The sequence below is a fragment of the Bufo gargarizans genome, chromosome 5 (assembly GCF_014858855.1).
Source record: "Bufo gargarizans isolate SCDJY-AF-19 chromosome 5, ASM1485885v1, whole genome shotgun sequence".
NCBI lineage: Eukaryota > Metazoa > Chordata > Amphibia > Anura > Bufonidae > Bufo > Bufo gargarizans.
The window spans coordinates 191,352,497-191,364,765 of NC_058084.1; the positions used below are offsets into that span (position 1 = coordinate 191,352,497).

Here is a 12,269-nt window from a genome sequence, read left to right on the forward strand (position 1 = left end):
AAAAATAGGAAACAAAAATAATATTTTCCATATACTCACCTTGATCATTATGCTCTGAGCATATCTGCCGCTGTTCAGCTCCTGCGCTACTTCTTCTGGTTACTGGTCAATGTAATTATATATCATCCATAGGGTTTATGATGACCCAGCACAATACCATCGCTATGGATAATGTATGATTATAGGAGCTCCAGGTGGGCTGCCGTGATCCTGAAATATATCTGCCATCGGGGGAGTCGGGAGGCCCCCATAAACATTAGATGGTCAGCTTATCTCCCCATGCATTGGTGCAAGATATATTATTGTGTATTGCTAAGGGCTCATGTACACCGTAGCTGTTTTAGTGGTCCACAAATTGCGGATCCAAAAAAACTTTTTTTTTCACTCCTTCACAAATATCCTTCACAAGTAACATGTTCAATTTTTTTGCGGGGCTACGGACTTACGGATGCAGACAGTACACTGATGTGCAGTCCGCATCTTTTGCAGCCCCATTGAGATAAATGGATCTGCGTCCGATCCGCTAAAAATGCGGACCAAAACCATGGTCGAGTGCATGAGCCCTAAGTGTAACCATAGCCATGTGCTGATCACTACTGTCCTACACTATGCTTAGAAACAAGGGATAAAGCGACTAGTGAGAAAGAAGCAGATGTCTTCACAGTGTTCAGGTTCTCTGTATGCAACCAGGACAAAGCAGAGAAATGCACGCACCTTTTGTACAATGGTTGTAGCCAGTTCCTCAATCAGTTCTTCCTTGTGCTCCCGCAAATAACAAGCCTCATTCTGTTTATCCTGAAGGGAAAGAGAACATTTATGAATAAGTCACTGCTTTATGAAATCTAGGACACAATACTAGATTAACCCACATCTCTCTCTAGGGCTTTGCAAGGTCATGAATTAATTCCTGGATATGAAATGCAGCTTCCAAAAACAAGACATTGCAGTCACTTAGAATAATGCACACAAAGGCCTTTTTCACAAGGTCAGTATTTGGTCAGTATTTTTGCATCAGTATTTGTAAGCCAAAACCAGGAGTGGGCCCAAAACACAGGAGAGGCACAAATATTTCTCTGATAGCTTTTCTCTGTAGGTTCCACTTCTGATTTTCGCTTACAAATACTGACCAAATACTGAGCGTGTGAAACAGGCCAAAGACTTTTTTTCAGCATGCGCAGACCGGTAAAAATGTGAAAAAAGATACAAGACGGATCCGTCTGTCCGCATGACAAGCAGAGAGACGGATCCGTTCTTGCAATGCATTTGTGAGATGGATCCGCATCTGGATGCGTCTCACAAATGCTTTTAGTCACATCCAGATCGGCGGATCCGGCGGGCGGATCCGGCGGGCAGTTCCGACAACGTAACTGCCCGCCGGATCACACTGCCGCAAGTGTGAAAGTAGCTTAACAATCTGCCTCTCCAAGGAACCATCAGTGAAAAATGCATTGCATCCGGATGCCTTCCGTTTTTCACAGACGCCCCATTTATTTTTGTGGAGCCAGGATTGCATGAAATACCCTCAATATAGAACATACTGCGATTATTTTCTGAACACAAAGATAATGCGTGAAAAACAACACTTGTGTGCACAGACCCATTGAGATGAATGGGTCATGAATCAGTCTAGCTATTTGTTCACAACACGAATAGTATCCGGACGTAAAACACTGTTGTGTGAAATTTGCCTAAGCGCTCATGCACATGGCCATTGCCTGCAAATTGCAGATCCGCAAAACACAGATATCGGCCATGTGCATTCCGCATTTTGCGGAACGGAACTTCCTGCTCTCTGTTGAAAAGTCCTATCCTTGTCTGTAAAATGGACAAGAATAGGACATGTTCTATTTTTTTTGCAGGGATGCAGAATGAACATACGGATGTGAACAGCACATGGTGTGTTGTCCGCATCTTTTGCGGCCCCATTGAAGTGAATGGGTCTGCATCCAACCCGCACAAAATGGGGATCAGATGCAGAAAAATAATACGATTTGTGTTCATGAGACCTAAGTCTAATATTTCTGTCTTGAGATGTGACTCCACTGTCTATGCCACCTTCTTAAAGGGGTTGTCTCATCATGGCCAATGGGGGCATATCACTAGGATATGCCCCCATTGTCTTTATAGGTGCGGTCCCATCCTATATCGAGAATGTGGCTCCGCAAGTGAAGGAGAGCGCACTGCGCATGCGCAGCCGCCCTTCATTCATTTTCTATGGGGCCAGCGAAAATAGCCGCGCGCTGTCTCAGCCATTTCCGTCAGCCCCATAAAAATGAATGGGAGCGGGGGCCGCGTATGAGCGGTATGCTCCCATTCACTTTTATGGGGAACCGGCTTGGTGGTGGCCGGACCGGAGTCCTCCATCCACCACCTTGCGGGGGTCCATTCTCGATATAGGTGCGGGTCCCAGTAAGACAATGGGGGCATATCCTAGCGATATGCCCCCATTGTCCATGATGAGACAACCCCTTTAAGGGAGTAAGAATTTTTGTGACTTTAAAAAATTCTCAATTGACAAATCTGGCTTAAAGGGGTTGTCCGGGTTCAACTCCCCATTTTCACCTCTCTGGCCCCCCTGATATGAATAAGTATTGGTGTATTTCATGCTCCGACGCTGAATTGCGCAGGGCAAAGGCTTTTTTTTTTAGATCCGGTGACGCACCGAGCTCGCCATGGGCAAGGGCTGTTTGTATATATTTTTACACTGCTAGGCAGAGGCTTCTGCCTAGCAGTGAGCCCGGTGATGACACCAGCACTAATGGGTGGGCTTTACTGCTGCCCTAGCCTGTAAAACAGCTAGGGCAGTGGTAAAGTTTGTCCATCAGTGCCAGTGACGTCAACGGCAACACTGCTAAACGGAAGTCTCTGCCTAGCAGTGTAAAAAAATATAAACAAACAGCCCTTGCCCATCGTGAGCCTGGTGCGATAGAAATATGGGAAAAAAAGTTATAAATCAGCAAAAATCTATAAAAATATGCTTAACATAAAAACTAGATTTAAACAATATGTGATTTTCCAATGACACATTCCCTGTAAAGTGTATCATAAGGGCTGTATGACAGTGGCTGAGGGTCGGCCAGATCATCGTTAACAAGCTTTTGTAGGAATGCTCATTAGTGATGATCTGCCTGTGTAAAGGTGCCGCCGATTACCCAATAAACAAGCAAATGCTCGTCATCTGGTAATTGCATCTTCTATGTGGTCACACAAATCATCGTAGATCATGCTCTGCTGCCAGCAAATTATGATTTTGTATGGGGACGAGCAATGGCATTAGGGCCATAGACCCTACAGGAAAACTTCCCGGTGAGCCTTCCTCATGGCTGCCAGCCATGGTAAGTAATGATCTGATGCTCCCCTTCTGAATTCAACTATATTGCCATTCTAAGGGAACTTGAGTAGGAGGCCAGAACATGGCAGCTGACGCTGTGGCAGTATTTAGTGAAGCACTGTGATACAGAGCTCTGCTGGGGTGGTATAATGTGCCACAATATGGCATTGCTGGCCGCGCCTACTTGTGTTGTCCCTCCCTTCTCTTAATTTGTACCCAAATATAAAATGGGGCCACTTAAAGTTTTTTTCCAGGGTAACTTTAAGTTCTCAGCCTGCCCCTGGCTCCTCCCCATACTGTAGAGGAGATTGTTGAATGTAATAGCAGCGCTCTCCTTCACTGACGAGCAGGCGATTGTTGGGAACAATCGTTATCTACATTTACCAGTCCTGGATAATCAATAATTAGTTTCATTGCCCCTGTGTCCAGCCTCCTGCCAATCTCTAGTATCCTTATTTATTATACATATTCTTCATTTCCATTCGCCGCCATATATTTCCCACACTTCTTAGTGCAGGGTTGTATTTCTAGTAGGTTGTATTAGACTATTTATGTACAGTACAGACCAAAAGTTTGCACACACCTTCTCATTCAAAGAGTTTTCTTTATTTTCATGACTATGAAAATTGTAGATTCACACTGAAGGCATCAAAACTATGAATTAACACATGTGGAATTATATAAATAACAAAAAAGTGTGAAACAACTGAAAGTATGTCATATTCTAGGTTCTTCAAAGTAGCCACCTTTTGCTTTAATTACTGCTTTGCACACTCTTGGCATTCTCTTGATGAGCTTCAAGAGGTATTCACCTGAAATGGTTTTCACTTCACAGGTGTGCCCTGTCAGGTTTAATAAGTGGGATTTCTTGCCTTATAAATGGGGTTGGGACCATCAGTTGTGTTGTGGAGAAGTCAGGTGGATACACAGCTGATAGTCCTACTGAATAGACTGTTAGAATTTGTATTATGGCAAGAAAAAAGCAGCTAAGTAAAGAAAAACGAGTGGCCATCATTACTTTAAGAAATGAAGGTCAGTCAGTCCGAAAAATTGGGAAAACTTTGAAAGTGTCCCCAAGTGCAGTCACAAAAACCATCAAGCGCTACAAAGCAACTGGCTCACATGCGGACCGCCCCAGGAAAGGAAGACCAAGAGTCACCTCTGCTGCGGAGGATAAGTTCATCCGAGTCACCAGCCTCAGAAATCGCAGGTTAACAGCAGCTCAGATTAGAGACCAGGTCAATGCCACACAGAGTAGACACATCTCTAGAACAACTGTTAAGAGGAGACTGTGTGAATCAGGCCTTCATGGTAGAATATCTGCTAGGAAACCACTGCTAAGAACAGGCAACAAGCAGAAGAGACTTGTTTGGGCTAAAGAACACAAGGAATGGACATTAGACCAGTGGAAATCTGTGCTTTGGTCTGATGAGTCCAAATTTGAGATCTTCGGTTCCAACCACCGTGTCTTTGTGCGACGCAGAAAAGGTGAACGGATGGACTCTACATGCCTGGTTCCCACAGGTGAAGCATGGAGGAGGAGGTGTGATGGTGTGGGGGTGCTTTGCTGGTGACACTGTTGGGGATTTATTCAAAATTGAAGGCATACTGAACCAGCATGGCTACCACAGCATCTTGCAGCGGCATGCTATTCCATCCGGTTTGCATTTAGTTGGACCATCATTTATTTTTCAACAGGACAATGACCCCAAACACACCTTCCATGCTGTGTAAGGGCTATTTGACCATGAAGGAGAGTGATGGAATGCTGCGCCAGATGACCTGGCCTCCACAGTCACCGGACCTGGACCCAATTGAGATGGTTTGGGGTGAGCTGGACCGCAGAGTGAAGGCAAAAGGGCCAACAAGTGCTAAGCATCTCTGGGAACTCCTTCAAGACTGTTGGCAGACCATTTCAGGTGACTACCTCTTGAAGCTCATCAAGAGAATGCCAAGAGTGTGCAAAGCAGTAATCAAAGCAAAAGGTGGCTACTTTGAAGAACCTAGAATATGACATATTTTCAGTTGTTTCACACTTTTTTGTTATGTATATAATTCTAATGTGTTAATTCATAGTTTTGATGCCTTCAGTGTGAATCTACAATTTTCATAGTCATGAAAATAAAGAAAACTCTTTGAATGAGAAGGTCTGTACTGTATGTCTAGTAATCATTTTACCTTTAACCACTTCAGCCCCGCTAGGTGAAACCCCCTTCATGACCAGAGCACTTTTTACACTTCGGCACTACACTACTTTCACCGTTTATCGCTCGGTCATGCAACTTACCACCCAAATGAATTTTACCTCCTTTTCTTCTCACTAATGGAGCTTTCATTTGGTGGTATTTCATTGCTGCTGGCATTTTTACTTTTTTTGTTATTAATCAAAATGTAACGATTTTTTTGCAAAAAAATTACATTTTGATTGCAAAGTTCTTCTCACACATTTGGGCCCCTAAATTGCCAGGGCAGTATAACTACCCCACAAGTGACCCCATTTTGGAAAGAAGACACCCCAAGGTATTCCGTGAGGGGCATGGCGAGTTCCTAGAATTTTTTATTTTTTGTCGCAAGTTAGTGGAATATGAGACTTTGTAAGGAAAAAAGAAAAAAAAAGAAAAATCATCATTTTCTGCTAAATTGTGACAAAAAATAAAAAATTCTAGGAACTCGCCGTGCCCCCCACGGAATACCTTGGGGTGTCTTCTTTCCAAAATGGGGTCACTTGTGGCGTAGTTATACTGCCCTGGCAATTTAGGGGCCCAAATGTGTAAGAAGTACCTTGCAATCAAAATGTGTAAAAAATGGCCTGCGAAATCCGAAAGGTGCCCCTTTGCCCACCTTGGCTGCAAAAAAGTGTCACACATGTGGTATCGCCATACTCAGGAGAAGTTGGGCAATGTGTTTTGGGGGGTCATTTTACATATACCCATGCTGGGTGAGAGAAATATCTTGGCAAAAGACAACTTTTCCCATTTTTTTATACAAAGTTGGCATTTGACCAAGATATTTTTCTCACCCAGCATGGGTATATGTAAAATGACACCCCAAAACACATTCCCCAACTTCTCCTGAGTACGGCGATACCACATGTGTGACACTTTTTTGCAGCCTAGATGCGCAAAGGGGCCCAAATTCCTTTTAGGAGGGCATTTTTAGACATTTGGATCCCAGACTTCTTCTCATGCTTTAGGGCCCCTAAAAAGCCAGGGCAGTATAAATACCCCACATGTGACCCCACTTTGGAAAGAAGACACCCCAAGGTATTCAATGAGGGGCATGGCGAGTTCCTAGAATTATTATTTTTTTTGCATAAGTTAGCGGATATTGATTTTTTTTGTTTTTTTCTCACAAAGTCTCACTTTCCGCTAACTTAGGACAAAAATTTCAATCTTTCATGGACTCAATATGCCCCTCACGGAATACCTTGGGGTGTCTTCTTTCCGAAATGGGGTCACATGTGGGGTATTCATACTGCCCTGGCTTTTTAGGGGCCCTAAAGCGTGAGAAGAAGTCTGGAATATAAATGTCTAAAAATGTTTACGCATTTGGATTCCGTGAGGGGTATGGTGCGTCCATGTGAGATTTTATTTTTTGACACAAGTTAGTGGAATATGAGACTTTGTAAGAAAAAACAAAAACAAACAAAAAATTTCCGCTAACTTGTGCCAAAAAAAATGTCTGAATGGAGCCTTACCAGGGGGGGAGTGATCAATGACAGGGGGGTGATCACCCATATAGACTCCCTGATCACCCCCCTGTCATTGATCACCCCCCCTGTAAGGCTCCATTCAGACATCCGCATGATTTTTTACGGATCCATGGATACATGGATCGGATCCACAGAACGCATGCGGACGTCTGAATGGAGCCTTACAGGGGGGTTATCAATGACAGGGGGTGATCAGGGTAATCAGGGTGATCACCCCCCTGTCACTGATCACCCCCCCTGTAAGGCTCCATTCAGACATCCGCATTATTTTTTACGGATCCATGGATACATGGATCGGATCCACAGAACGCATGCGGACGTCTGAATGGAGCCTTACAGGGGGGTTATCAATGACAGGGGGTGATCAGGGTAATCAGGGTGATCACCCCCCTGTCACTGATCACCCCCCCTGTAAGGCTCCATTCAGACATCCGCATGATTTTTTACGGATCCATGGATACATGGATCGGATCCACAAAACGCATGCGGACGTCTGAATGGAGCCTTACAGGGGGGTTATCAATGACAGGGGGTGATCAGGGTAATCAGGGTGATCACCCCCCTGTCACTGATCACCCCCCCTGTAAGGCTCCATTCAGACATCCGCATGATTTTTTACGGATCCATGGATACATGGATCGGATCCACAAAACGCATGCGGACGTCTGAATGGAGCCTTACAGGGGGGTTATCAATGACAGGGGGTGATCAGGGTAATCAGGCTGATCACCCCCCTGTCACTGACCACCCCCCCTGTAAGGCTCCATTCAGACATCCGCATGATTTTTTACGGATCCATGGATACATGGATCGGATCCACAAAATGCATGCGGACGTCTGAATGGAGCCTTACAGGGGGGTTATCAATGACAGGGGGTGATCAGGGTAATCAGGGTGATCACCCCCCTGTCACTGATCACCCCCCCTGTAAGGCTCCATTCAGACATCCGCATGATTTTTTACGGATCCATAAAACGCATGCGGACGTCTGAATGGAGCCTTACAGGGGGGTTATCAATGACAGGGGGGTGATCAGGGAGTGTATATGGGTGATCACCCGCCTGTCATTGATCACCCCCTGTAAGGCTCCATTCAGACGTCCGCATGTGTTTTGCGGATCCGATCCATGTATCCATGGATCCGTAAAAATCATGCGGACGTCTGAATGGTGCCTTACAGGGGGGTGATCAATGACGGGGGTGATCAATGACAGGGGGTGATCAGGGAGTGTATATGGGTGATCACCCGCCTGTCATTGATCACCCCCCTGTAAGGCTCCATTCAGACGTCCGTATGCTTTTTGCGGATCCGATCCATGTATCCGTGGATCCGTAAAAATCATACGGACGTCTGAACGGAGCCTGACAGGGCGGTGATCAATGACAGGGGGGTGTTCAGGGAGTTTATATGGGGTGATCAGGGGTTTATAAGGGGTTAATAAGTGACGGGGGGGGGGGTGTAGTGTAGTGTGGTGTTTGGTGCGACTGTACTGACCTACCTGAGTCCTCTGGTGGTCGATCCTAACAAAAGGGACCACCAGAGGACCAGGTAGGAGGTATATTAGACGCTGTTATGAAAACAGCGTCTAATATACCTGTTAGGGGTTAAAAAAATTCGGATCTCCAGCCTGCCAGCGAGCGATCGCCGCTGGCAGGCTGGAGATCCACTCGCTTACCTTCCGTTCCTGTGAGCGCGCGCGCCTGTGTGCGCGCGTTCACAGGAAATCCCGGCCCTCGCGAGATGACGCGTATATGCGTCGTCGTGCGCAGGGCTGCCACCTCCGGACCGCACATCTGCGTTAGGCGGTCCGGAGGTGGTTAATAACCACATATTTGCTAGTTAAAGCACATCATCATCTAGAATACTGAATTTCAAGGTCACCTTACAGTAACATATGGACAGGTCATTTTAGAAAACAAGGTTCCTTTGGAAATCTCATTAATACAGTAGTTGATTTTTGTATTTTAAAGGGGAAAAAAAAACTGGATTCTCAGAAAACAGTAAAACTGTTACTACATTCTCTGCAATCCAGTGTCCAATACCGCAGGTATTGGTTTTTTAAATTAATTGTCTGCCTGAAGGTTGAAGAGATCACTGGAATTCATATTCATCAAGGGTAGAGGTTGCCATGACAACAGAGAATACTAAGGTACAGTTATACTAATCAGGTGAAAGTACAAGATAGGAGATTGCCAATAATGACAAAGCAGCAAACAAAAAGCCAAATAGTCACAACGTATTGTAGGCAAAATGTAGTTCTTTTAATAAAATTAAATTTGCCAACCCAATCTGTAGTCCTAGCCCTATCCACTAAACTGAAAGTAAAATTATAGTAGAATGGTCCATATATTATACTTTTTTTTATACTGTTCTCATCATGTTAATGCCTCATGTTAATGCCTCTATGTAATGTATACAGTGGGAAAAAGATCCAGATGTATGGAGATAATTGCAGCCTGTGACAGATGTGTGTGTTAAAAACATATACTGCAGGATATCTTTTTTACTGGATACCCTCATATAGAATAGTGTTGTCTACTACAATATTCAACACATTATACTGATATATACAGTCCAGGACTCTCTGTTGGCCTCTTCTGGGCTAATGGAAGCCTATGAATACACTTAGCGTGTATGCCAGGATCTTTCCTGGTGTACATGAAAAGCGGACACCACAAGACATGATGTGAACACAGTATGTATGCACGATATAGAAAAATTTGACTCCGATCTGCACTAAAGCTTTAAAGGTTAGAGAGCTCCAGATCTCTTGGTTTCCTTCATAGAACTGTTGAGTTAAACAATTCTGTCTGCCTGCAGCAACCACCAAGCGTTCACTGTAGTTAGATATATACAGCTCTCATCCATCTCACTGCTCGACTGCTAGCTAAATAGATCTATATGCCCCCAGGCGGCAGCTGTAGATTGAATAATATCATTTAATGCTAGGTACAGTGGACCCCTCATTTGGTTTGGCCATTGATGGTTGTTCTCTACGGGCTCTGTATGGTTTGGACCGGGGGCAGAGACTTTTTGAGATCTAAGTTCTCCCTTTTACATTTGGTTGACAAAAAGTAGTAACGGGGAATGGTTATTAAAGTAGTTTTCTGGGACTTAGATATTGATGGCCTGTCCTCAGGACAGAGTAGATGGGGCTCAACATCCACAGTGAACTGAAGGCTTTGTGGTTTCTGACCCTGGGGTACTGTAGCTCAGCTCCCATTCACTTTGTGACCATCACGGCCACTACAAAGTGGACGTAACCTTCTGTTTCTGGCTCTGTTCACTCTATAGTTTCTGGTGGCTGCCTGTAGGGTGTCGGACCACACCAATCTGATATTGATGACCTGTCCTGAAGGTAAGCCAGCACCTCGGTCTAAGTACCGTAAAAATGCTTTAAAGACTTCTGTAGTGATCCATGTTACTTGCCGAGGTTAGAGATATCTGTACTGTACATATAAACCCACTTCCTAGTAAGACATATAAGGGTACATTTACATGCACTGTTTGCAGTGTTTATTTTTTCTGTAAATGCCAGGAAGACTCTCATCACATATGCTGAACGTATCCATGGCCCCCCAGGTACCCAGCATCGGATAAAGAGTGTTGTCTTGGCCTCTATCGGGGCATATACCACATTGTTCTTAATGGTACCTGTCATGGTTTGAATCTCTGTGACAATGGCCACACCCATCTGCCTCCCAGCCAAGCTCTTGAACTAATCTCTGCTTACCTCATTTGCATAGCCAATCAGAGGGGTTTTTACAATTTATCAATTGAAAGAGGTGTTCCAACTGTCAATATAAATATATGTGATGCATTCAATAAAGAATTGTCAGTTTGAACTCACATACAGCCTGACTGGTGTTAGTTCTGTGAGAATTAAAACGACACGAGCGGTCGTTTGAGGCCGGATCATCAACGGCAGAACCAGCAGATATTGTGCTCACATCAGGGAGCGCCGTGAGAGCAGAATAGAGCGAGCAGGGGCTCTTTACAGTACCTTTAGCCAATAGTTACTGTGACATTCCCCGCAAGCATTACACTGACAAATCTACATCTATATCATGTGATAATGGAAATGGTTCTTAAATTTCTACTACCCGCATGAGGAATAAGCTCCTATTGCATGCAGTTGCCAGAATTAAACCAATTACATTTTTCTACCCCGCACTTGGTGCACTAATGGCTGCAGTAGAGTTTACATAGCCTATCAATGACATTTGTCTCTGCCCAGTTTTACAATATACTGTGAAGCAGAAAATAAGTTCTGGGGTAGAATATATTAGGAAACACATGTGTCACTGCCTGGGGACATAGCATGAAATAAAGTTTCAATGGTCATTAAATATACCGAACATAATAATATCTCATCAATGCTTTTTTCTACCATATATTCCATTACATTATATTCTATTACAGTGCAACCCATCAAAATGTTCAAACCTGTGATCTCAATTTAATGTAGACAATGTAAAGTGATCTTACATGAGAGCCACTTCTAAACCAAGAACAAAGGACCTCCAACCCCATGTTCCCCAAAACTGTGGGGGTCCTGAGAGCCATCAATGTTCCGGCATTTATGGCATATCAAACTCAAATGCCATAAATGTCTTTTGTGATAAAACACAGGCACAGATGTACACATAGTTGACAACAGTGTTGACTTTGCAGGGACTGTCCCTAATTTTCATATTCAGTCCCAGCAAATGTAGGCTGTCCCTGTGTGATTATGTCATCCTCACCCATAACTGGACTTTTCTGGTGTATTTGACCATTTCTTGGGTGGGGCTTACATGCCCTGAATTTACTTAAGTATAACCATATATGCGACGACAAGCATGCTAACAAGACGCTAGGTGATAGGGGATAACTGATCACTGGAAGTCAGATTGATGGGAGCCCCCACCGATCTCGAGATCTATTGGCTTTTCCAGCGGTCCCAATGGAGCAGCAGGGCTCAGATCGGGGGAAAGGGATCTTGTTCTCGGGATCAGTGCGAGTTCCAGTGATTGGACCCCCACTGATCAGTTAGTTAGCCCTTATCCTGTTGATAGGACATAACTTGCAAGCCTGGAAAAACCTATTTAACTCACTGAGCGGTAGCAGCCTATCAAAAAATGTCCATTAGACAACTGTAACAAATATCACAAATGTGAGGGCCACAACAGGGTGATATCTGACTTTCCAGGTCCACTCACTGGGTCTTATCTAGGAACAGAAATA

At 44.3% G+C, this 12,269-nt stretch overlaps 1 protein-coding gene across 1 annotated transcript in view; it reads right to left on the minus strand.

Annotated features, from left to right (window-relative positions):
* Nucleotides 1–12,269, minus strand: part of LOC122938981 (myosin VIIA and Rab interacting protein) — a 570,956-nt gene that overhangs the window by 140,571 nt on the left and 418,116 nt on the right. The window contains exon 7 of the mRNA XM_044294890.1: nucleotides 715–795. Coding sequence (XP_044150825.1) covers nucleotides 715–795 — 81 coding nt within the window. The remainder of the gene's footprint in view (nucleotides 1–714; nucleotides 796–12,269) is intronic.